Source organism: Toxorhynchites rutilus, chromosome 2, assembly GCF_029784135.1.
Source record: "Toxorhynchites rutilus septentrionalis strain SRP chromosome 2, ASM2978413v1, whole genome shotgun sequence".
Taxonomy (NCBI): domain Eukaryota; kingdom Metazoa; phylum Arthropoda; class Insecta; order Diptera; family Culicidae; genus Toxorhynchites; species Toxorhynchites rutilus.
This window is the reverse complement of record NC_073745.1, coordinates 332731637-332759475: the sequence shown is the minus strand read 5'-3', so window position 1 is coordinate 332759475 and position 27839 is coordinate 332731637. Positions and strand designations below refer to the sequence as shown.

The window sequence follows — 27839 nt, the reverse complement described above, 5'->3', positions numbered from 1 at the left end:
TTTGTGATAAATTTGAACATTTTAATATATTCCATCAACAGAGCCGCAAGGCGTTTCGGAAACTTCCGAAAAAAGGGGGAAGCAAAACTTTTCGGCCGACTTTTCCCGTCTGGCTGCGGCTTTTTTTTTTTGCATGAGGACCCTCAGAAAGAAGGTAACTGGGTGAGTGAGTTTCTGAGGTAACGTTTGATAATTTCTGCACAATGGCGCACAATGTCTCGGAGCCTAAATTGTTCTGCCTCGAGCGGCAGAGGGAGACGCCTGGCGTTTCGAATCATAATAGGAGGAAGTGATTACTCAAATTATTGTCAAAAGCAATTCATTCATCAAGTGGGAAGCCTTGTTTTACATAATTTCACTTGCCTCTTGAGTGTCTCGAGGCAGCGCGTTTATTGTTTTGCCTCTTTCCGCTTGGCGCGACGCGACTCCGCTGATTGTAGTGCCGATGGGCCGCTTTGGGGGCAAGTGCGTATTATGTATGGGTGAGAGGGAGAGGGTGGAGAAAGAAGCTGGAGAGGAGGGCAGGAGGGACTCATAAAACATATTTCATTCTGAGCTAAGCTGAGTTGAGCCAGTGGAGGCAGATGCATGTCACGTTTGAGCGCACATCGCACTCCTCGCATCATCAACGCGAACGTCGTCGTGCTGTTATTTATCATAAGACAATCACAACGGAAGGACAGCAATCAGCTTGATAGTCGAAATTCAATTTGAGTGCGGTGACATGCTGTAATGTTGCTGTAATAAACGTCGACAGCCATTCATTTCGAGTGGTGGGAAAGTTTGGAGATATCAGTGTGGGAAATTTGTTGATAACTATTCAGGCATTTTCAGGTTTATAAATATTGAATATCCACTGGTTGAACTTTAGGCGAGTACACTCCATAGTTGCTCTCAGTGTTTCAGCTGAACATGAAAATTAGCCTAAATAACGTTCGAGGGAGGAATCTGTTCTCATTATGCAAGTGAAAAGTAAGCATCAGTACTCAATACGGTATGTGACGTGATTATGTAGAGGAACCTTCAACCCCACGTCGAAATGAAATTCGAATCGAATGCATTTCATTACAAGACGGTCGGACCGACAATGTACACTCTATCCAACTTCTAAAAGACCACCCTGATTCTATTTCGTTGCAACACAAACAGTCAGAATTTCTACAAGATACATTCATACATTGTTGAATGTTTATATATATATTTAACGCATATTTAAGTATATTTAACGTCAATTTCTTTCAAACGAGTTGTTTGTTTATTTATTGTGCTTAAGTATGATAATTTCAGCTGTCCAGTTTCTATAAGACTACTTCAAAATTCATAAGTATTATCGATGAAAATTTCAAAACTATCGGCTGATTTACATGTCAATAATTGGTAACCTTGCCATTTCGACTAATAACCTTGAAAATTCGTGTTGGAATACTATTTACCAAATTCTGCTGAACGGATTTCTCGATATTTTTCCATTTTCCCGAAATTGCGACCTTGAGATCTTCAATCGTGGTGTACCGTTTTCCCTCAGTGTAGATTCTGCGTACAAGGATCCCCCCTAAGATTTTCAACAGGATTCAAGTCTGGAGAGCGAGCCGGCCAGTCAAAAAAATTATGTTTTTGGTCCTTAATTCATTGCCTAATTTACTTGCTGGTATGAATAGCAGCATTGTTTTGCTGGAATGTTAATTTTTTGTGACGATATCCACGCAAAAACGGTAGGAGAGAGGATTCCAGAACATTTGTGTAATCCTTGAATGATGAGAAAGCTATCTTGAGCTTTCCGGTTGCACAGAATCCCGCCTGAACCATGCACGAGCCTCGACCAAAATTCCTAGTTGAAAAATAATGTTCCTTCTTCCGTATATTGGGCCAGTACCCGTTCAAACCATGAGGACTATCCAAATTGACCTTTTTTTCATCACCTATATATTGAAGAACTTTTCGTTATGGTATATAGCAAAATGTATTCTTTTGGAAACATTCTTCGTCACAACATGCCATGTCCCACTGTCAGTTCATGTGAGCTTTGGCAAAACTCAGACGTCTTCCGATGTGAGATGATGTAAGATGAGGAGTTTTAAGCACTCTTTATGTGACAATGTTTTACCAAAATTTGACAAATTGTCACCCGAGCAGTTGAGTAGTAGAAATATTGCTTTGTTTGCACATGCGATTTTGAGGTATTCGAGCCTGTTCTAGCTATTTCCCGCTTATCTCGATCATAGGTGCTTCGATTTACGTGAAGCTCTCTCCTTCTTACCGTATCCTTGAGGATTCGTCAAATAATTGAGCATTACTTGATGGGATCGTTCAATCCGACGAGAAATTTCTCTGATACCAACATTTTCTTGGTGAAATGCATCAATTTGTCTTCCTTCTCTCTCTGTGAGAACTTTTCCCTTCGACATTTTCCAGATTTAAACAACGGAAAATGTAACTGGTCTTATAGAAACTTGACAGTTGAAAATATGAAAACATTCGTTTACGCTCAGCGCTTGCACATACACATATGACAATCAGGCAATGTATGGTAGTCACCAATACCTACACTCTAGAATATAAATTGAAGCATTGTTTGTTCACAATGACACAAAGCAGCCAGATCATCTTAACTTGTTCTTATAGAAGTTGGACAGAGTGTATAGTGTGATTTATCGTGTGTCGAATTCTTTGTAATTTATTCATAGTTATCATCTGAAGATGTACATCTGAAATCTTAAACCACGTATCTTACTACAGAATCTATAATCGGAATCTGGGGGCTTTTGCCGTAGGACTACGTCTTTTAGTGAGGGTGCCTGAGGAAAAAGTCATGAAAATTATGAAATACAATTAATGTTAATATCCACTTTCGCTACGAATTAATCTTTATAATTTGCACACCAAGCGAATCGAAAATTATCTATGATTTTTTTGGTATGCTACATGTTATGATTTCCCAATCCATTCCAGAAGCATTCCTATTTTTTCATACATTTGTTCTACCCATTTGTGTGCTAACCTATCTGTGTTGTTAATATCGGCGAGTCACAATAGTCATATACCAGTGCGGTAAATCTACGGGAGCTGGTATTACTGGACCAGGAATCGACATGTCAATTCCAATGGGACAGTGGCCTACAGTTTTTCAAGCAGAAATACAAGCTATTCTAACATGTACAAACATTTGTTTGACTAGAAAATACAGGTATATATATATCTGTATCTTCTCAGATAGCCAAGCAACTCTTAATGCAGTAAAAGCAAACACATGTCAGTCAAAGCTAGTTTGGGAATGTATTTTATCCTTAAAACAACTAGCTGTTACTAACGAAGTTAACCTATACTAGGTGCCTGGTCACTGCGATATAGAAGGTAATGAAAATGCCGGTCTCTTGGCAAGATTAGGATCTTCAACTAAATTCGTCGGGCCTGAGCCATTTTGTGGATTATCTACATCATGCATGAAATCGGAGCTCAAAACCTGGGAAATATCAATGATTGAAGCCCAGTGGAGGGCTCTATCAACACCAAGACAATCCAAATTATTCATTACACCTTGTAACAGAATAACACGCAACCTACTCAGCTTGAATAAGGCAGATTTGAGTACATTAACCGGTCTATTGACCGGACACTGTCCGAGCAGGTATCACCATAAAAAAATCGGAAAACTGGCAGATGATAAATGTCGTTTCTGCATATTCAAAGCTGAGATTTTGGAACATTTACTGTGTGGATGCAGTACACTAATTCAGCGAATACTGCGAATTCTTGGAAAGGGCATTCTTATGCCTAACGAGATTTGGTCTGCTGAACCAAAACAGGTAAGGAATTTCATAAAGGAAGTCTTACCTTCGTGGGGGGATATGCAAAGTCCTGGTGTGACTCACTTATTCCCTGAGTGATGGAACGAACTGACACTGCATACATACCAAGCTGGAGTGCACTACAATAGATCAAATTAATGGTCGCAGTGGTACAATGCTCCTTCAGAAGAAGTGTGTATTCACTTCTTTGAATTTGAAAGCAAACGCTTTCCCTTGACGATTCAAAGTGGTCTATTCATCATCATTTGAATGGGCTTTATGTCGCTTTCAGTTTCACATGTGAAAGAACAATGACTGTTTTCAATTAATTTCATTTAGATTTCGTCGTTCAAAAAAAGTCTTACAACCGGCGCCGACAACTGATTACGTCGGCTAATAAACTGCATATTCTTTCACATCGTCAATTTCATTAGTTTCTGTGAATACGGTTCGAGCTCCATCGAAATTTTCATTCGAAATAAGACATTTTCTTTCGATATAAAAACCATTCATTTTCATTTGACGATTTAATAATTTAGCTTCGGTGTGAAGAATGAAAGCAATGGACGTGAAGCGAAACGAGACTGTGTGAAGGTGAAGTGGTATTTTGTTTATTGAGCGTGAACAGAGAGTAACACTATTTTCAGTCTGCACGAGTTTGCAGCATATAGGAAGGCGAAAGGATCATTATTGAGTGGCGATGTTAAAATTGAAGTGAAATTGTATGGCCCTGGTGAAGACATTTGATTTTGTGAAGACTTTTTGAAGACATGAATTTTGTGAAGACATAATTGGCATTGTATGGAACAAATCAACATTTCGTAGCAAGTTTTGAATGAAAAATCGAGATAACTATTTTTTAGCACCAAAACCATACTTTTCGTTTCGTACTCCGAAAAAACTAATTCCCAGATTGCCGATTCCTGTCAAAAAAAAAAAAAAAAAAAAAATTCGAGATGACACTAGATCTCGACAATTTCAAGACATTTGACTTAAAAAAAAATTGAGACCCCCGATTTCCTTTACTCCCTCCTTGCGTGATTTTTCGATTTTCAAAAACTCAAACTTTGACCGCTTTGCGCCACTCTCCCTTAAGTCTGATTGAGATGAAATTCGGCATAGGGTGTATTTTCGAGGTGGTGAACATTTTGTATAGGGTAACTTTTTCAATTTTAGGGTCGATTTTTTCCCATACATTCATTGGCACCCTAATATTGTCCCTACACCCAAAATTGATTTTCAGCTCATGTTTTGTCATTCCGATGTATGACATTAAATGAAACATTACATTACAGAAAATGTCATGACTCACATATACTGGTAAGCATTTGTGTAATATACATGGTACAGTAATATAAGATTAATACGAGCGAGCGAAACAAAAGACAAATAAGCCTTCCGCATACTTTGCTTTATACACGGCACAGACCGAGATAGATATTGTTCTCCTTCATGCGCTCCTTTTTTACTCTTAGAAAACACTTCCCAATTTCATTTTATAATCAGGTGCTTTATTATCACGTATTTGCTGAACAACTGCTGAAGTATCATTAGTCATGTGGATAGCGTGAACATGTAAAATAGCTTTGCATTCCAGCTGGCCGTGGTTCGATCCCCATTGACGTCGTATGGACTTTTTTTGGCACAATCCCAAATGAAATGAGAAAAGATAACAGAAAGAGATGTCTGCTCGCATACATACAAACCATTTTTCAGCTTTAAAACAGCTCATTATTTCGGCATTTTACTCTCCAGCACACGGAATGGCATCATTTCTGCCAAAGAAGAAATGTTTTCTGCCTACGCTAGTTTGGGTGTATAAGACATTAGTTCATTTACACTCGAGAATTCGAATGATTGTGACATTTTTACTATTTTGGGCTTATACTATACAATATATCAACCTAGGTCTATCAAACGACTACACAAATCGAAGGTTTTCCGGTTACATACCATTTCAATAATTAGTTTTATGGATATGGTTTGAGTTACAACCAAAACTTTAAAGCTGAAATAAACAAAATATATCAAGGCATCATTTCTGAACCCATAGAATTTAGTTCACAGTTGCGGAATATATTCTTTACTTCATAAACTTCAAACCCTCATGGTAAGTTCGATGAAATGCACTATATAACAATGCCAATTAGAATAAACATAGAATGAGCTATCAAACTTTGTTCAAAAGTAAGTTATGAATTTTAGTTTCCTTCGATATGATTGTGAAGACATTTGAAAAAATCACCTGGCATCCCTGGTTACTATGTCTACATAGGAATCTCTTTTTCTACAGTTTTTCAGCCGTTTTGGAAACCAAGAATCTGTAGTTACAGATCGCAGATTTTTTGGGATTTATACAAAATTCAAATAATCGAATAATCTTTCAAATAACGTTCTATTATCAGTATTGGTGTCTTGATTGCTTGAATGCGTTTGTAATCTCAACAATTTTATTCATATATAATTTGAAAGAGATTGAGTCAGACTCACTCATTACATTTAGACATTCATATGTAGCGTGATTTCCTGCTTTCTCATGTTCGATCTAACGCGAGGAGATGTAAAAGTCTGCGCCATCAGTTAGCGTTACAATAAATAAATAACATGGTTTATCTTTTTCTTACTAAAGCACAGCAGTGTGAGCTTTAAAAGTGCGCTCATAAGGATTGAAAATGTTATATAAGCACGGAAAAGACCATTGTAGGTTTAGTCTGTGTTAGAGACACGCATTGCTGTCTACACATTTTTACTTATTGAGTGAACAAATGAGATTAACTGCATTCATGAAATATTGAAACAATTGAAAATAATGTCAAAAGCTATCTGTATCCTAAGTATACGACTAAATTCTATGATGATATTTATACTAAATGATACTAAAGCTAAGATTAATTTTCAAAATTGGACTTAATTTTGGATAATTTTTTATACAGGTACGAGGGTCACTATTTATATTTCGTAAATTGGCAACACTGATGTCATGTGAGTCCATCTGACGGTTCCATCGTAAAGTTTGACATTTTTGACGATATACGTACTCAGAACATTTTGTCATACGGACGCTATTTGTTTATTTTATATTTAGTTGAAAGTTTGGTCTCGGCAAAAAAATGGAACTGAATCGTGAACATTTTCGTGCGATGATTTTTTACGACTTTCGACGTGGATTATCACAACAAGAGTGCGTCAATCAACTTAATTTGACTTTTGGCGATGAAGCTCCATCAAAAACCACTGTGTATCTCTGGTATAGTGAATTCAATCGTGGTCGTAGTTCGCTGTCCGACGAGTTTCGTGAAGGTCGTCCAAAATCGGCTTTCACACAAAAATGCTCAATGTTGGCCTTTAGGGATCAACGCAGGGCTCAACATGTTAATACCGATTTCCTGGGAAAAAAACTATGATGAAAAGATAGATTAGATCAAACCCTAGGAGAGACAATATTTATACATTGTAAATTTATTTTACATAAAATGGGTAAAACTGAAGGACACATTTGTTACGGATCCTTACACCATACTTACCTTACCCTAGAATTAAAAGAAAGAAAATCAATACAAAAAGTCACAGCAAGGTTGTGTCCGAGACACGACCGCATAGTTGACGTAGGATTCCATTAGGCTATCTCTTGCATGCTGATTTTGGATATGTTTGAAGGATTACATCGTTAAACTCTTTGATAATGACTTGGTGGTCCTGAAAAGGGCTGTTTTGTTTGGTTGTTGGGTGTTGTTTGTTTACTCCACCAGGGTTTATAACCGAGTGAAGATGATGAGGATGGTGATTAGTCGTTGTATGGTGCGTATCACGATAGAAGATTTCGAAGTGGAATGAGATATGATAAAAGGCGCCTGGACGAGATGGCTCCTGTATTCTGTATGAATGAAATGGTGCGTTAGAAAAAAAATTCACCTATATAACATAAGACAATTACCATTATCGAACACAATTATCAATTTTTCTCACCAGAAAAAACTTGTTACATTATTATAGAGAAAACATATTCGAAATGGAAAATGTAATTTTCATGTATAATTTTTATTTTCTGCGTGTTTATTCAACCCATTTCCATTTATGCTTTAAAACCAACGGAACACGATGTGAATTTCAATTGGACTAACAGCACCGAATGTTTCTTCATTTTTCCAATTTTTCTAGTCGCAGAAACTTTCCTTGAGTGAAAAAAAATCGTTTCAAATTTCAAGTCATTTGAAAACAACAACTACCATATACAATTTTACACTTACACTTGTGCTAAAAGTTTCACAATGCATGATCGGTCATTGATATGAAATTTCCAAATCAACCAACATGAGAGTTCCAAATTTAAAATTTATTTATATTCTATCAAACATAAGTTCTATGCAGTTCAATAAAACATCATTTTTCAACCAATCCATCGGAAGATTCTTATTGGAACGAGAATAAATAAAAACCAATTGCTTTGGTCCGCACTCACTCATCGTTCCCAGATTGTTCGCCATCGCGTATGCAACCAGCAATACCCACGCTAGTTACAATGAGCACAATCAATTTGTGCGCGTCGCTTGTCAAACCATCGACCACGAGGGTATTTACATGCTGATTTCCCCCCGACACCTTGAATTTGAAGTCTCTGTTAGGGAATATATGAGCATGAGCCGCCTCATGTGTCGTCATTTTCGTCCAATCAGAAGTGGGTATTTCCGTTAAGATAGGGGTTGAATTTTTTCAATTGTTCGATAGTTAGTTTCATGACTTACTCAATGTGAAAAATTCTTATGGAGTATCGAAATCAATTGACTTAAAAATCTTATCTATCCATCACGAAATGACTGAGCAATAAGCGTTTGAAATTGGACAATTTTCACGATGTACTCGATTTTCGATTTTCAATTTGTACCCCAATATGTTCCCGAAAGACGTAATCCTACGTCAATATACTTACCTTTATTAAAACCTAGAATGAAGCCAACACGGAATCAATATAAAAATGTACTTACCTTAACTATACACTTACCTTATACATTATGACAGCTGAGAAAGAGATGAAACACACACACACATACTTACATTCATGCATTGTCAATCATACGTTGTGGAAGAAAGAACAGAGAGGAATAAATTGAATTTGCCATTGAGAGTTCATCTAGTGATGTCTAAATTTTTCATTTATTTGATTATCGATTAATCGTTAGGGCATTTTTCAATATACGATTCATTCGAATAATTGTTCTTCAATATTCGATTAATCGAACGAATATTTATTTCTTGAAATAATCACGTATCACGTTGTCATTCTGGTCGCGTGGTCTATCGGGTTGTCGATGTTAGATGGTTGGATAAAATATGTTGGATAAAAAAAATTATATAGCCTAATTCTTAGCCTAAAAATGCATTAACCTTGAGAAAGATTCCTTTTTTCATTAATCGCGATTACAGTGACAATTATTCGTTGTATTCATATTTTGATTTAAAATTATTCGATACAAAATTAATCGATTATAATTTCAGATATTCGATTATTTGAATCAATCGAATGATTAACCGACGTCTCTAAGTTCATCGAGTTAACATATTTTCTAAAGGCTATCCGAAAAGTATTTTTCTTTTGTTACATTCGTGTCCGCCATCGTGAGTTTTAGACCGGAACATTGCCGGCAAATCATTATCGAACATAATATTTGGTGCCGAAACCCGGGACAGTCCCGAAAAGTGAATTTTGTTCGAGTAACACCATGTGTTCTCGCGAACGATTGCCGTCACATAACCAACTCCGCCATTTTGGTCGTTCGTGCAATGCCGACTAAAGCCAACTCGGATTGCGTAGTTGCTCCAGAGTGAACGTAATCTTCGCAAAGACACCGGAAGAAAAATTTATTGCGGAGGAAGGAAGAATCGATGTACCATTGCTGTTGCTACTACAAACTGCTGTTGCTGATACAAGTTGCTGTTGCTGGTATCCATTGATGTTGCTGTTATCCATCGCTTCAAGACGCTTGCACTATTGTTGCAAGTCGCTGTTGCTGCTTCAAGTTACTGCCGCTGTTACTGCTGCCGAAAATCTTGGTTGCTCCCGGAATCTGGTTGTTGTTTCACATTCATTGCTGATTCCCAAGCGATTCTGAAAACGTCTACGACGTAGCGATTGAGGTTAAGTACCTGGAAATAAGGTGGGTGCTTTTTACTATATCTTCTGAATGCAAAATAAAATGGCGATGACCACACGGAGTAAAAAGGCAAAGCAACTTAAACTTTTACATGCCAAGCGTGCGTATGTCGTGGGGTCTATAGATTTGATACGTGGGTTCGAAGAACATTATGATGAATCGAAATGAAGCTCATGCCCTCAGAGATGTTGTCCTAAAAGGATTTTTCGATAGGATATTTGATTTCGCTGGAAAGTTACAGCTAAAAGTATGAAGTTACCTCAAGGAATATAGTATTGCTGTACGATTTTTGAAACGCGTTATTCTCGAACCACGTTTTTTTCAGCTGGTAGTATCGATATCTCAGTATTTACTCTACCGATTTGGCTGAATTTTTTTATCAGCATGTAAAAATGAATTATCTAAAGCGTTACATAGGCGTTTTTGATATCTCATTTTTCCGATTTTCAATGAGCTTCTATGACACCCCGTTGCTTCAGAACTGATACCACCAGTAAGGTACCGATTTAAGACAGCATATACGCATCCAGCTGTCAACAGCGTAATAATCATTATCGTGCACTCAAAAAATGGCATCTTCAAATATACCTTAAACAATAACTAAAATACCCGAACACTTCACTTTGTTCCCAACATCGGAAAATAAAATCACGGAAAGGGGTCCCCCCTTCAAGAAGTTTTCTCAATTATCTTATTAGGTTTCCTACAGTTAGCTCCCTCATCGCGATTGGATCTCGATGAAAAGTACGTGCGATAAATAACAGAATATATCCTAGTATTCCAATGCGCGATGTATTCTAGTATTCCAATTTTGTTCCAAATAATTTCATGGTTTACCCTCACAGATTACCGAGAGATCATCTTTTCCGCGTGTTGTGGCATAAGATTTTCAGAATTTCGTTTCGTTGAATCGTCGATAGATCGCGTTTATATAATCACATCACTTACCTCAGTGAATCCTGATTCATACCTCTCCCCACTAACAACTATTCTTCCCATGGTAATCGCTAGGGAACCACGCTATAGAGGCGACTATTTCACTGGTTCAGGTCAATCACGGAGAGCAACTACGAAATGTACAGTCTACCCAAGATCAAGCTCAGAACAGTAATGTAGCGACAAGCGTGAAACAATGACAAGGAATAAAGCAATGGAAAGGGAATAGAGAGATCGGTTCAGTACTAATTTTCGCGTAAGTATGGCACAAAATTATTCAAAATGTACACCACTGAAGCGTTAACGTGCTACTAGATAGTATATCTAGATGAGATACCAGCGGAAGAAAGCATGTTGGCCTAGCTTCAATTTATTATCTCTTCGGTTCCTCATCCGGTGTAAGGTTATGAACCCATTGGTGATCGGAAATTTTGAACAGCTGATCGAGCGAAATTTTCAATCTGGGTTCATGAGTCCATATCATGAATTCATCTCCATGCAGGTTAATCCTTCTTCGTATATTCCCAACCGTGTTTGTTTTCCTGACTACATCAATTCCTCTGTGCATTTTGAACTGTCCATGAAGCATGGAACATCAGATTATCTTCGATCGAAGATCGTTCCAACGATCTTCGATGCAAGGTATGGGGATATCAATTGTGATAATATGTACTTTACTAATGGGTCCTCTATGAATGAGTCCACAGGATTTGGAGTGTTCAACGAATTTTTTAGCACCTCCCACAGTCTTCAGAATCCTTGCTCAGTGTATATTGCTGAATTGGCAGCAATACACTGGGCGCTGGACAGCGTCGCCTCACGACCTGTTGAACACTATTACATTGTAACGGATAGTCTTAGCTCTGTCGAAGCTATCCGTTCAGTGAGGCCGGAAAAGCACTCGCCGTACTTCTTTGAGAGAATACGAGAAATTTTGAGTGCTTTATCCAGACGCTGTTATGTCATTACCTTTATCTGGGTCCCTTCACATTGCTCAATTCCGGGTAATGAGAGGGCTGACTCATTAGCAAAGGTAGGTGCAATTGAAGGCGATATTTATCAGCGTCAAATCGCCTTCAATGAATTTTATTCTTTAGTCCGCAAAAATACCATAGTTAACTGGCAACGCAAATGGAACGAAGATGAATTGGGCCGGTGGCTCCACTCGATTATCCCTAAGGTTAGCCTCAAACCATGGTTCAAAAGTCTGGACTTGAGTCGGGACTTTATTCGCACCTTCTCCCGACTCATGTCCAATCACTGTTCGTTAGATGCGCTACTCTTTCGTATTAATCCTGCCGACAACAATCTTTGTGTTTGTGGCCAAGGTTACCACGACATCGAGCACGTTGTTTGGTCGTGCGAGCTGCATCTTGTCGCCAGATCGAATTTAGAAGACACACTTCGGGCCCGAGGAAGGCAGCCCATGGTGCCGGTGAGAGACGTGTTGGCTCGGTTAGACCTTGATTACATGTCCCAAATATATGTATTCCTTAAAGCTATCGATCTTCGTGTGTGATTGTCCTTATACCCTTAGTTTTTCCTTTTCCTTTTCCTTTGTGAGAGATCGGATCCCTTCTTAAGAATAAGATGAAATGTAAATACATATTAGATATAAGATAGGCTTAAGAATTGAGTGTGATGAGTGTGATTGAGTGTGTGAGTGTGATCATTGTCAATATATCCTCATATCCCCCTCATAACTGCCATTTCCTGAAGAAAATATGTCACCCTTCTAAACTCGAGTCGACCGCGAGTAATCGGTGTCCTATATTATTAACATTAGAATTAAGGAAAAATGTATATATATACTAGTAACAATACAGTAAGGAGTTCGGCTCCTTTAAACCTAATCGATTTAAATTTAAAAAAATAACATCTTGTTCAGTGATCCTATGAGCCACTGGTTACAATACATCTCCTCAGCTTTCGCTAGTTCTGTTTCTGCCAATATTTGTACGGAAGTAAATCGTAGAAGAAGCGATACAAATCTTGATATTATGTTTGAAACAATGGTCAGGTTTGGTGAGATTAAAATCGCTGTGCACTGAAAAACAAATCTACAAAAGTATTGAAAAAATCGAAAGCAAAAAAATCGATTTTCTCGATTTTCTCGAGTACAACAGATTGATGCAAAAAATCGGAAATCGGCATGGAAAAGATCGATCTTCTATGAATTGATCTGAGATTGCCCAATCCTACGGCAAAAATCATCGGATTTTCATCCAAAGTTGTGTTATACACTTTTGAAACACAGAAAGTAGAAAGTGTTAGGTATGCCCGAATCGGACATTTCATCTAATACTGCAAAAGCATACATGTGAACAATTTTCTTTAGAATTAAAACTTAAAAATTAACTTTGAAGTACAAATTAAGCTGATAAGCATATAAAATCTTTCTCATATCTTAATTGTTTCACAAACATTGATTGTTCACCACATTGGATTATTCGTATTTTTTATTCAAGCCTCAGTATGCAACTGACATTGAAATTTAATAAAAAAAATCTCATTTTTTTTAATCTTTAAAACAAATTATGAGTCAAACCAGCAATGACATAGTGTAAAGCTTAATTGAAATCAGCTCATTTTTCATACCATATCATAGTAATATACACCAGCTATCATTCTTTCGAACAGCCGACAATCGTCACGTGAAGTAACGGCCGCAGATCGGGGATTTCACGTCCAATTATTCGCCCCCGATCGTCGCTATGCCGACAGCAATTTTTGCGTGGGAACCTATAAATATCGCTTCGCCGAGTAAACTGCAGCACTACCCTCTAGGTTTGGCGAGTCAAGCTCCATTAAGTGCACCGACGACAGATAGCGAGATCCTCCCTATCGCGCGATCTCGCGTTTTCCGAGGAACTCCGCAATGGTAGTGATCAAACGAAGTAAAAAGTCACCGTTCGTTCTGTCAGTCGGTGTCAGAATCGATTAGAACGACCCACCTTGTGCCAGTGTTCAATTAGACGTCGATTCGTCGCTTGGGAGTGTAATTGGAGCGCAATGCCGACAAACAACCGGTGTCGGCCATGTGTACGAATGTGGCCGCGGTTTCCATTAAATTGCACCGATCTCTCCGTAGCTCTTCTCGTGGCGAGGCGTGTGCTGGATGAGATGATGCACTACAAACAAACTGCACTTCTTACACCCCTCTCTGGCTGCACTCCTCTACTTGCCTGCGGTGAGCGAACTCTGGACGGAAAAAGGGCCTCAGAGGACCTGTCAACGGCTATGGAGACGCACGGTCTGCCAAGGTTAATTGTTTGAAAAATGAGATGAGCGTTGTCAATTTGTACGTCGTTTTCGTCGCTGGCTGTGTGCAGAGGCAGACGCTTTGCACCACTCCCTAATGAGAATAATTTAAAATTGCCAGTTCGAACTTGAAAGTTGTGCATTTTGGCTTGAAAGATGAAATTAATTAGGGGAATTTGTTTGATGTGTCCGTTTTTGCTGGCCGTGTCGTCGTCGATTCCCGCCGTCGTTGGACAGCGACATCATCAATCATGATCGCCGAATGTAAGACGGTCATGATCAGCAGAATTGTAAATACACGACCAGCACACTCATTTGTCCGCAATAACCAATAAAATTCCAGCTTTATGGTTATTTAGAACGCATCAGCAGAAAGTACAGAATTCAAATTTTTATTCCAAAGGTGTCCACATCACTCAGTAAGGAAGGTAAGGATAAGGTTTAGAAAGGGGGGTATCGATTGGTCGGCTGGATCGTCCAATAAATCTTAAATTTCGATTGTTCGTCACTGTCAGACTTTATGACTTCTTCGTACGGTTGGCTCCTCCTTTGGTGAGTTCCTCTCTTCGTACAGGTTGCGTTTCATTTAGTCCTAAAGATGCACAAAATATCCCTGCTTCTGTCCGCTGTCCGCTATGTGTAATGGCGTCTGGCTCAGCCGTATTTTCGAATGCATTTTCGTTTCGTTTTCGATTCGGCATATCAAGCAGGAACGCGATGGTGCCGTCGCAATATGGGAGCTTTTCGGAATACTTTCTGGCAGCATAAAGCAGCAGCATTGTTTTATTTTCAATTAATTTATGACGCGACGTGGTCGCTAATATTGCCGATGATGTATTTAAATTTTGTTTGAATGGTTCTGTGGAAAAAAAAGGCACGAAAGAAAGGGGCGCGCCTCTGGGTGAGCTGTTTTATTTTATTATTTTGTGCTGGGATTGGCCGAACATTTTTTGGTGTGTGGTTAGAGATCAGCACTAGTTGATTTGTGGTTATGTCATGGATGTTTGCATTGGCGTGGACTTGCATAGGGGTCACAGAACCCAGGAAACTTGTCAGTAAAGTTGGTCTTATTGTTCGTCTTTTTTTCTTTTCAGCTGGTACCTGTTGGCTGCGGCGGATGGAGAGCACCGGAAAATGCAACAAATTGTTTGCCCGCAACGTGACGAGAGATCACTGCTGTCACGCCGGTTCCAGTCTGGGCTTTAGTGATCGCGACATCACTGACGTGCAGATCTTCTTTGTGAACGCCTTTAACGATGGGATGGATTGCGCGTCTTGCTTGGGTAAGAGACGCCAATTGGAGGGAGTAGATTTTTCCATGTTCATTTTGAGTTCTCCGACCCTCCAATTGTTTCCATAATTTAACTATTTTCATTTATCCAGAATGGATTCAACCATCCTTAATTATCTCCAGCGTATCTTTCTTCTCCCTCAACAGACAATTGTGATCGGGCCAAATGTGGTCCAAACAAGCGCTGCGTCATGAAGAAGGGCCGCCCGAAGTGTATATGTGCACCCAGCTGTAAGGCCTCGAAGCAAGCCAAACAGTTGCCGAAGCAGAACATTAAAGTGATCAATTTGAGTGAGAGTCAACGAAACCGTGGACAGTATTTTTCGATTGGACCCCGAGCTGCCGCTTCCCGGTCCGCTCCGTCGATCCAGCTTAGCGCTTCGAGCAGCAAACGGAGCGTTCGCGTGCTGGGCGATGACCCTTCAACCCACCATTCAAGGACTCTAAAAAGTAGTAGTCTAAGTGAGAAAACGCTAAGCCAAAGAAATAGTAACCGTAAGCTTGATAGCTCTAAGCATAAGGATAACTTATTTGAATCTGTGACATTAGTGGATAGTAAGCATACAGACAACCGTTCTAGACGGAACAGAACTACCGTCGGGCCCAAACGGCCTACCACCGAGCGTATGGTATTTATGGCGGACGGCCCGGCGAAGATTGACATGCTTTCCGCGGCCAATGGAAGCCTAGCATTGGAAATAAGTTCCACAGCAGCCAGCGTACGCCATAGAAATCGAAAGGGTTCCGTCAGTCGAAACAGAACCCGTCATGAGCAACCGTTGCATCACAGTCGAGATTTCGGCACGCCACGATTGCTCCGGGTTGCGTCCCGAAAGGGCAATGCGACCACGTCGCCAGCGCGACTTCCCAGGCATCCCCAGTATCTGGAGGAGATGTTCTACGTGGGAATGGTCCCACAAAAACGGCGGGGTCGAATGCAAGGAAAGGATCTCGACATTGGGAATGACATAATGGTTAGTTACGCTTGGTCAAGTAGTAATGATGGTTTTTTCACTTATTTTTCTTTTTTTATTTTGATATTCAGCAGCAACACATGAGATTCTACAACCCGGTTTGTGGCACAGATGGCAAGACATACAAAACAGAATGCCAGTTGAAGAAACGAGCTTGTCGCCAAGAGAGCACGACTCTCACAGTTGCCTACAAGGGACATTGTCAAAGTAAGTAATCTATTATTATTTCATAAAATTAATAAATTTGTTTGCAACAGAAACAGTAAACGTTATCAGCCTTTATCCGCCTCTTACCGATGAAATTTCCAGAGGGCGTTTTACGTGATTTTTAAACCTTGAGTAATTTACCTTTTATTTCCATACCAGTATATTATAACTCCAGAGATCGCTAGCTGGAGTGAGATCGAGTGTTAGAAATTGCGAATAGTCCACTAAGTTATGAAGGGGTGGAGCTTAAATAGCATTTTTCCTCACTCCACAGTGTTTGTAGAAAAAATACTTTACTTGCATTTTGGAAGAGTGATTAAAGCAAGCAAAGCCGCCATGAGAAAAACTTTTGACCGCTCTTAGGTTGAAGCGAAATTGTGTATTAGTTGATGATGATAATGATGAAATCGGCGGAGCTTGAGTTGTTCAATCTTCTTTCTCCACAATGTCCGTAGAACGAACACTGTTTTGGAGCTCTTTCTGTATACAAAACGAGCATTCAATTCATTCCAGCTGAAGGAAACAGCTCGCGTCGGAGAAACTTTTTTCTCTTTTGACGTAGGATTTCGTGTTTCGGGTATATATTGAGAGTAAAATCTGAAAAACTACATATCGGTCGGTCACGAAAATTTTCCGATTTTAAGCGCCTGTTGCACAGTCAATTCTTTATGGATTTACCAAATTTTTGCGTTAACAAATTTAGACACCTCTTAGCTATCTATTACAGTATAGATAATCATTCAAATTTCAATAGTAACTGTGTCAACATAGGGTTAGCAGCATCATCAATCATGCGTCAAGTATGCAGTGATGCCTGGCACTCAGCTCTGTTTTTTCTCTCTCAACTCAGCTGTTCTTGTCATAAAAGTAAATCGGATCGAAAGTTGAGTGCATCGCAATGTCGAAGAAAATTACGCCGGAAACCGCTTCAAGTAGTAGAATACTGTTATGAAGTACTATGATTGCCCATATAGCTTACATTAATGTTCATTCTACTTTTCAAGCAAGGCCGTGGGGGGCATGTGGGGTTTATAATCGTTTCACAAACAATTTGACAAGTTTCGTCTTTCCTGTTGGGTATGGACCACACCATCCATTGTTTTGAACTATTGTGGTATGTCCCCGTTTTTCTTTCTGCACTTAAAGCTTACCTATTGCATATTGAGGAAAGAGTAGACTGAGAGCTATAGTGAGATAGGTGCCAATCAGGAATAACTTGTATGGAATTTTATAATCTAGGCCGGTGGCAAAAAAAACAAAAAAAAAAGATGTTGAGTTATGCGCCTTGTTAGAGCTCCGCAACTGCAGAGCAAATGTTCCGAAGTTTCGCTCTCAGCACTACAAAAACGACAGATATAATTTTGTACGAAGCTATGTTTCGAAAATGATATATGCTCGGACAGTGTCTTGTTATAAGACCAGTAAATGTTCTGAAGTCATTCTTATGAGAACTGAGAAAATATTGAGTAACTTTTATACTCTACGAGACACATTTTTTACTGTTTAAGTTGTACAGCTATCCCATTGACCATCACTTTCCGGACTTCCCATTTCTTCAGCTCACTCTTCAAGAGGGCCTTACAATTCCACTTCAATTGTCTCATCGTCACTCAATAATGAGCCTATCGCTTTTCAATTTCATGCAAACAAATGCCGGCTGAAAATAGTGCTACTCTTTTTACGGTTTAAAAATATAAACCGGAACGAATAAAAAATAAGCATAAAATTTAAAAAAAACAACTTATTAACACTAACAAGATTCTTAAATGTACCTACCTATGTTGAGGCACAGCATGTTGTCAAAAAAAAAATAAATAAATGATGTCAAAAAAAATAACAACATGGAAAAATTAATAACCACACCCATGGAAACGGTTGTGATATTTCCGGTCCCAACTGACTACGGTACAGCGGAAAGGAAGACCCGCAGGATACAAATGAGAGAGAGAGAAAGCGAAAAGAAAGGTTTGAGCTGTAAAGGAAAATTGAAGGTATTCGACGGCTTCTTGGCGCACGGACCGTCGAAGGAATCGAATCGTGATAGATTCAAGAAAAGAAATTCTAAAAGTGAAGTGCGAGGGAATATAAGGGATGGAGAAGTTGCTGCTCCCGGGAACCGTCCACGACGGGCGACATCCACCCTCCTCGCTGGTATACCGACGGAGAAGGTACCTAAAGAATGTGCCGGTGGTCAGCGAGCCCCATCGTTATCGCTGCTCCACACGCACACAGGTGAGTCGGTTGAACGTTTTGGAGGCCAGTACGGTGAGGTCTGGTAGAGCCAGGCCTCCGCTCATCGTACCTGGACCGATGAGACCGGCCCCTGTGTGCGGGCATCGTGCGTGAGTAACAAAACCCAAGCTAACCTCTCTCTCTACAAACCTTCGCCATACTTACCTGGTTTCTGCTCGGCCGCATCGATTGACTAACTACTAATCTGGAAAAAAAGAAAATATAATAAAATAAAATAATACTCACCATTCCCTTCTTATTAAAATACGATTCCTTATAAAATAGTGGTTCTATCTTCTACCGCCTTAATCGTGAGTCCGCTTCGTTCTTGGTTGAATGACGACCCTGAGGTTAACTTCCACCTCTGAGCTAGCCGCTACTTACACTCTCTCTCCACTCTCAATGAAGAGAATATCACTTCACCTTCGTTCAATTCCTTCATTCGACAAACTGAAGCGAAATTATCAAATCGTTAAATGAAAACGAAAGATTCTTATATCGAATGAAAGTCTTTTATTTTATATATAAAACAAGGTTTTTGTCACGTACGTTTGACTCATCATCACAGGCGAACGACTGATCAGACCTGCGTCGTCTTTATAGTTTGTGAGCCTGTTTTCACCCAAATTAGAATGCTAGAGTACGTTGGAGAATATTTGAGATTAATAGGAAAATTCGAAACGACACCAAATTAGGTATATGGAGGTTGTAGGGCGCAATAAATGTTTTCACGGTGGTTAAACACTCCATCCCCCTCTCTAAGGGGGTGCTGCCATACAAATGAACTCGACTCTCGAAGCTAACTCGAAAACTAATCAAGCAAATGGAGTCAAATTTGGCATGTGAAGATTTTAGGGGGCACGTTACGTTGCTATGGTGAATAGACACTCCTCTCCCCTCTCTAAGGGGTGTAACGGAAAAACATGTTATTTGCAAGTGGTTGAAAAATCTTGAACGAGAATTGTGTCTGAAAATAATCTGATATTAAAATGATAAGTTTTGGTAGGAGTACTAGGAATTTCATAGTAAAAGGTAAATTCAACGGTGTCGATTAGAAGATGAATCAATGAACAGTTCTGCGATTGGACTCATGAACTTACGCTTAGTAAGAAAACGTGAATATTTGAAGGTATTGATAAAAAAAACAAATTTTGAGCGGGACGAAGTTTGCCGGGTCAGCTAGTACTGTATATAAATAAAATGTATATAAATAAAAATTTCGAGTTACTGATTGCATTATGTTAAACATTTTGTGAGCTACATTCTGCATTCATCAGATTTGGAAAATCACGCGTACAGCAGAAATAACTTATCGAAATTGTTTTGAACGCTCAATAGAAACCCCTTGTAACACCAAACTTCAAACTCGTTTTTTCTCGAAATCATGAAAGTGTCACTTGGTCCGGTCTGACTTAACACCGACCATATGTGCCAATGAAATTGAACTTTGATCGAAAGTGAAAAAGGATTTTAGGCGAAATAACGCACTCCTATTGTCGGCGCTGATTGTAAGACTAATATGCCCCCTCTTATTTCCATTTTTCTAAAGGACCGTCTTTAAAATAAAATAATTTAAAAAATCTTTTTAAGTTCAACGGTTTAATTGTGATTAAACATAACAATGTACTAAAAGCTAGAAAATAATTAGGCAAGTAGCAGTTGGCAGTTATCACACCTCTCCTTCATTAGTCTAGGGTATTGATAAGAATAAAATAAAATCGGGGGCACGTTGGATTTCCATTATCCACGATTAGCGACTTCATCATTTTATTTTAGTCTTGTCAATGTCCTAGACTAATGAAGGATATTAAAATATTTTTATGTTATTCTCGCAGCAGGGATTTTCTTCCCAATGGCAATCCGTTTTTCCTTAGCCCAAATAATAACGTTTTCGATTCCACATAAGGGTGTTTCTTTTCAGACCTAATTGAGGGGCTTAGAATGGAAAGGGTGTAAGTGATTTGATCGATATCTCTACATCGACTCTTTCTTTTGGTCATAACTTAGCTGCAAATACATTCCCAGCTGTATTTGATAATGTGGAAGATAGGTCAGAACCACATCTATCGGATTCTATAGAAAACATAAATTGGAACATTTTTGCAATTGAGTTATTAACCAAAGAAAAAGTTAATGAAGAGAAACCGATCAAGTCACTTACACCCCTTGCATTCAAATCCTCTCAATTTTTGGACTCTTCATCATCATCAACCTGATGTAGTTCTAAAATTGATGAATCATTCACACCTTCGGAACTCGAAAATGAATTTTCATCCTTGTAGAAATATGTATTTGAACGCAAATCAATGTTGACTATGCCATCGTCGAACAGGGCCTCAAATTCCACATCCTCGTCATGTACGGCATTGTCCTAGTCAATCAATTTCCGCACAATCGAAAGTATGCGTTCTTTTACAACCGACAACGGGATATCAGCATTTTCCATGACTTGACAATGGAATCAGCCGGTACTTCGCTCCAAGCTTCGGTTACCCAAAACATGGCATCCCTAATGTTGATTCGCTTCTCATCGAACTCTTCTTCGCATCCAAGAAGCTCAAGTTTAAGACCCATTCCATGAGGTTATGCACCAGAAAACCAAATTTCAAATCTAGTTTTAGGAGAAAATTGAAAACGTTATTTGAATAAGCACTAATTATATCATAATTTTTTGCAACAAATTTAATTTTTATGCACCAACCTTTGAGAGAGGTGAGTTTAAAAAACTACTTAATTATATTTAAAATATTTTAGGTTTTCACTATTTTTGTGTTTTTTGAGATATCTCTGCACATGCTTAACCAAACTTCAATGTCTATATACCATTGAATGGGTGATTAAATGCTTGTATGAAGAGCCGTGGGTAGACCTACGTTTCATTTTGTAATTTATGAGAAAGAAGCATTTGAAAAACAGGTATTTTGAAGCGTTGTCACGTCACAAAAATAGAGCATTTTTTTAGTTTATCAAATGAACATAGGTTCAAACATTTTTATACTTGGGTTTCTCTGAGCAAACAGGGAAAGTCAACAACTCACAAAATTTGGTTGAGATCGGTCCACAAATAGAGGAGTATCAACTGTCTCCAGAAGTTGTTGTCACGTCACGAATAGATACATTACGATCTATTCAAACAATATTTTGACTCACTACAAACACTTTTTTGCGTTTTCATGAATAAAGCACACAAAATTAAACAATTTTATAATAAAATTAAGAAAATTTCCAACAATAATCATCAGTTGGAGAATATTTTATAATTAGGTTGGCTTGTTGTCAGTCAAATACTTTTGTGACGTGGCAACACCATTAATTACCGTTTCGTTTCAAAACATACAAATGATATTTCTCCTATGTTTTATCAACAATATATGAACGTAGATTCCATAATATAAAATATAATCTTATTTCAACTTCCGGTTTGCTGATGGTATTATTGAATGCTAAAAAAATATGGAAAACCAATACGATATGGGCTTACCAGCGGAAGTCGAATATCGTATTCCGATGCCATTTTAGAATCGAGGATGTTGACTTCCGGTTCGTTAAAAACGGATATAAAAGGCCGGGAATGGCATGAAATCCCACAATACGATCGTGAATGGTAATGTTGGCATACAACCATGGGTGCACGAAGAGGAATAAAAAAGAATAATGTTTGATAGTGAGAGATAGGATTTAAGTGAGAGAGAGATAATGTTTGAGTGGGAAGAACTTAGTCTTAGAGCGACGTGTGTGGAGTTATACAAAGAAAGTGCACATACAAATGTACACGTAAACATCAACGATTAACGATCAACGATCGAAGTCAACGTCAAAGTCAAAGTCATCTCCAATACCCAAACATAAACGCCCTTGCACAGGTATGTGAGTTTATCAAAAGTTTCTGATAGCAAAATCAAATGCGTTCCCTCTGTAGTGAACGCCACTCGATGAACCAGGATTGTGCTAGCCATTGATGGCAAGCGCCAGAGTGAACGTGTTAAACAATCACGATATAAAAACTGGAGCTCGGTTCTGGACCACCCCGACTTTTCCCAAATAAAGACATATCGTGTATTACAGGTAACAGGTAGATTCAAGTTATATAGCTTTTTTTTGATGAACATACCATAAACAACTAAAATTGCCTTGTTTCGCAATGTTTCACAAACTAAAAGAACATAGAACTCATTTTGCACACAGGTAGAATATATTTCTTTTCTGACTTTGGAGGAATGAAAACGTAAAATGGCGCTAAAACGCTAGAATGAAGAGAATTCACCATATTATTAAATTGTCAGCGTTATGACACCATTGAAAATTCAGTAGGAAGCACGGTTGCATTAGGACCACTTTCCCCTATAGGATGGACTTTTGGAAGGGGAAGGGGAGACCTCAGAGGAAAGTAAGAAGTATTCAGAGTAATAAAAAAAAATAAAAAATAGTATATCGCTTGCTACAATACGGTGAAAATCTTATTTAATACAACTTATTGATTGTATGACGTGACAACGCTTCGTGGAGACTGTTTATTCGCACAGAGCGCGTTGTCACGTCACAAAATGCATGCCGTCAAAATGCATGTTCTTGTGAGTTTTTTGAAAAACTGAGTATACAGGGATCTTCGTTCATCTTTCATTGCCAAATCATAGAACAATGTTTATTTGTATGTATTGAACTGAAAATACAACATTAATGTTCAAAAGTCGGAATCCGCAAAAATACAGGTGTTGTCACGTCACACAAGTGTTGGGCTGGCAACAAGCGAATTCAACTGCAAAATATTCTCCAACTGAAGATTCTTGTAGGAAATTTTCTCAAATTTAGTTTAAAATCGTTTACCTTTTGGAAATCGTGTGATGTATACATGAAAACGAGAAAAAACCTGTTTTTAGTGAGTCAAACCGTTGTCACGTCACGCTGGAATGGGTCATAAGCTTTTGCTTGTAGTTGGACTTGACAATTTGAATAATATATTGGTCCATGAGCTGTAACAAAGCGATGATTTTTTTTTCGGTTTTCAAACATAACCTCTCCCCCAGGAGACGTTAGATAATTTCATAGTTATAATCATAGTTATTTAACGTTTACCGACAGATTTTCTTTCATATTTTTTCATGATTCGATTATCCGGAGTGAAAAAAAAAAACATTCTGGATAATCGAGTCCGACCTGTAGTGGAGTTATACGCGTTCGAAATCTTGAGAAAAGTTCGATTTGTAAACCGATACAACAGACACATTAGAGAATAAAGAAACGAGGAAAAATTGCATAGATAATTGAGCGCACATTTAAGTTTGTGCCCATCCATCGCACAAAAAAAAACAAACCCATTCGAGCGGCTGCGAGCGTTCCCCTCCGTTCCTGGGCACGGTTCATTAATAAATTTAACACTTAATCTACGCCACGCGGCCAGAATAAAATGACCCTTCGCGCCGCGCAAACCCAACTCGACACAAGCGGCAGGCGCCAAATTTCTCACAGCCGCCATTCACTCGAGTCAACCGCTGCCGCAAGGCCCAACTCAAATGTCGTGTGTCGTATGAAGTGTACACTGATCATAACATATTTCAACTGCATTAAAGACACGGATCCCCATGTCATCGCAGTTGTTGTCTGTCGGGTCCGTCACCATTTTCCCTATGATGAGTATGATGATCGTGATGATGATGGTCAACGACTCGATCGTCATCATGATATTATTTTTGCGCAATTGCGAAACGCAAGGTTATTTAACAGCTCATTTAAAATTAACCATCAAGTCTCTAGGTCGAAGTTAAGCAATACAGGCCAGCTATCAATTACGCTTACGGTTCAGTTCAACTCGCTTTGTGACAAAGAAATCTCTGCTCAGCATCTGTCACCCAAAACAGTAAAACTAACATTAATTTGAGAAAACAGACGCTGCTCTGTTTTCCCCTCATTTATGTTTTCTGGCAGGTGTTCAAAGGCTTGTTATTTGCTTTTCATTCAAGAAATAATCCGTTCTTGGCAAAGATAAATATGGTATTGATTTTGTTCAGCGTTATGAACAGTTAACTGAAATTAAACTGTTCTCAGAAAGCATTGCTTCGCACTTGCGATCATCACGTATCGGAAGAACAGTTTCGAATGACAGGTTAATAGTTTGCAATGAGCCGTGAGGTAAATGTAGCACCTGAGCTGCTGAAACAAATGCGTCCCATGATCTCAATAGTGCATCACCATTCCCGTAACTGATGATCGACGAATAACAGAAGTCTATCATTTCAGCTTCTTGCCGTTTCGTGCAGTGCCCGGATGACAAGCACTGCGTGGAGGATCAGAACTCCTCCCCTCATTGCGTGACCTGCATAAAGGACTGCCCGCTGGAACCGAGAGCATCATCGGCAGCCAAATCCGTGGTCTGTGGCACCGATGGTACCACCTATCGGAGTATCTGTGAGCTGAAACAGAAGGCCTGCCTGTCGGGTCGAGCTATCCCCGTTGCCTATCGGGGTCATTGCATTGGTAGGTAATTTCCCTTTTTCACACAGCTTTTCGATCCGATCCGAATGCTAAGCCGCGGGTTGATCGCCCATGGCGACGGTCAGAACCGCTGCACACGAGATGCAAGTGTCAAAACAGAACCTGGAAATGCGCCAGATTTTACCCACACTGCCACTTAGCACCGAGTCGCGTGCGTCGACACAAACGGAAAGTCCGGTCTGGTCACATCCTGGAAGCCCCCGAGGATGAATTGAAAAAGGCAGAGACACTAATGATTGGCCTTCTCGTTTACTGTCGGTCGTCAATTTTGCAAAGTGAGGCGGGCGGACGAACAGACAAGCGGGACAAACTACTGGTTTAATTTCATGTTTTATGACGAATCTTCGCGTATAAACATAATCATTATGTATGGATCGTTCGGGTCCCACAGCGGAACGAGCCGATTGGAGTGCTGTCCAAACAGAATCATACACGCACACACACACATACACAATCACGGCTGTGGTTACCGATTTACAATGTGATACTTTTTTACGCTTAATAATGCCGTTGGGGTAGCCATGTGATCGGCAGGTTATTAAAAAGCAATTTGGTGCATATTACCGGCCTAATTGGGTAGTGAAACAGGGGTCGGGTGCCCACGGGGATACATGATCGTGTATTTTAAGTACTGCTTACACCGAGACGGTGGATACTATGCCTCGCAATGCAGTTTATAATTGTAGCATACATTTCAATCGAAGCTGGTTCCGATGCGATCAGTTGGAGAATGCACCAGGGTGAGTGGCTGATTGGGTTGTTCGTAATTTCGTTCTTTCCACCTAGATGACATATCAGTTGCTGTACACATTTCTTCAGAGTCAATTGGTTTCAATTTGATATATCGATCATCCGAATCAGTTCAGTAGTTCAAATCTTATGAATTTTCGAAAAAAGGTAAATTGGTGTGATATTATTTTTTCTTAGCTATAATAGGTGCGTTTTATAAATGAGCAGGCTCTGATCATTAATAAAAAAAAAAAGAATGACGGATCCTTCAGCTAAAGGAGGCCTCGATGTTGATAGGTCAGGAATTCAGGAGCACTGGTTTAAAAAAAGGGGTGGAATCAGTTTGCACTGGAGAAACAAAAACACTTTGGAAATACTTCTGGATACTCTTGGATTCATTCGGTTCTTGTTTTTTAAGGTGACTTCAATCCAAAGGTCATTTGTTCCTGGGTTAAAGGTTGGATTGGTATGCCTTACATATAGGTTCTGTTTCTTCTCTTTTATTCTGTATTTCAAACAATTTGAAAATTTCTAACACTTGCTTATCTTTAGCGCTGGTGATTCCGACACGGCACCACTATAGATAAAAATTTGTTAAATTGGAAGAGTTTGCTAATAAAAATACTTAGAAAAATATTGTGTGGGACATGTTTTGAGTTTGAGAATTTTTGATTTGAAATTAAGTTTTTCAATGGTGGATGGAGAATGTTTTTTTCCTAAATTTTGTTTTGCTTTGATTTGTTTTTTTTTTTTTTTGACGTAGAACTACGTCTTTCACTAAGGGTGCCAAATCAGAAAACAGACGTTAACTTTATGAAATAAAGTTAACGTTAACAACTATTTTTGCCGCGAACGGAGTTTGGCGATTTACATGCCGAACGAACCTGCAATTCCCTAAGATTTGTTTGATATTCTATACATCACAATCCCCTGGAGTGTAAATGGTTAAGTCATGAAAACTATAAGCCATTTCCATTTTCCCATACATTTGTTCTGCTGATGTGTGTGCTTTCCCGAACAGAGCTGTCAATAAAGAGCAACTTATCGACGACCGACGAAGAGGAAATCGTTAGACTTAAAGTCTCCGTGAACAAAGGAAAAGAAGAAGAATGAAGGGGAATACTTGCCTAGAGTATAAACAGTGGATCTCGCTGAGGCAAACTATAGAGGCGAATGAATTGCAAAGTTTAAAGCCTCTTAAAAACAAAGAAAGAAAGAAAGGCAAACTTTCATTCGGCATCGGACTGTTGAGCAATCCAGTTCACTTTGCGTTATTCGTATCGTGTTTTTCTTTCCGCGTCATAAATTGGACGCTTCGCATAGTGTGTGATGAGCAAAAAGAAGAGGAAGGCCCTGCGAGCCCTGCAAAAAACGAACGCATTGCCAGGGGCAATAAAATTTCGAGGCAAGCGTCATCTAATGATGCACGCGATGTTGGTGCAGTAAAAAGCGCTCGCACTGAACCGAGCCTTCGCATCGAACTACAGCGAAGTAGGCGAATTCGGCGCGTCGGTCGAAAATGTACACGCCGTTACCCAGGCAGCAACCAGCTCCCCCCCGCTGGTGGCAACCGCCTTCAGCTCTTGACAAACTCATCAGCGAATTCGCATTGAAGGGTGTTACAGTAGAGTACAAGCTGTGTGGCATAATTCAGTCTTTTTCCAAACAGTTAACATTGTTTGTTTTCCGTCATAAGGGCTTCGTTGGTGCTTTTGACAATGCATGAATGCATTAAACTGACGTTATGGCGAAGCAGGCGTTAAGGTTGTGCGCCAAAAAATCATTT

At 39.2% G+C, this 27839-nt stretch overlaps 1 protein-coding gene across 3 annotated transcripts in view; it reads left to right on the top strand.

The window, feature by feature from the left end:
- The window catches only part of LOC129767236 (uncharacterized), a 222847-nt gene that overhangs the window by 118940 nt on the left and 76068 nt on the right, over positions 1 to 27839 (top strand). For 2 of the 3 annotated variants that reach the window (XM_055767917.1, XM_055767916.1), the window contains exons 3-6: positions 15226 to 15414; positions 15546 to 16396; positions 16468 to 16603; positions 25070 to 25306. In XM_055767917.1, the coding sequence (XP_055623892.1) occupies positions 15226 to 15414; positions 15546 to 16396; positions 16468 to 16603; positions 25070 to 25306 (1413 nt within the window). The remainder of the gene's footprint in view (positions 1 to 15225; positions 15415 to 15545; positions 16397 to 16467; positions 16604 to 25069; positions 25307 to 27839) is intronic. The other variant, XM_055767919.1, reaches the window with a different exon arrangement.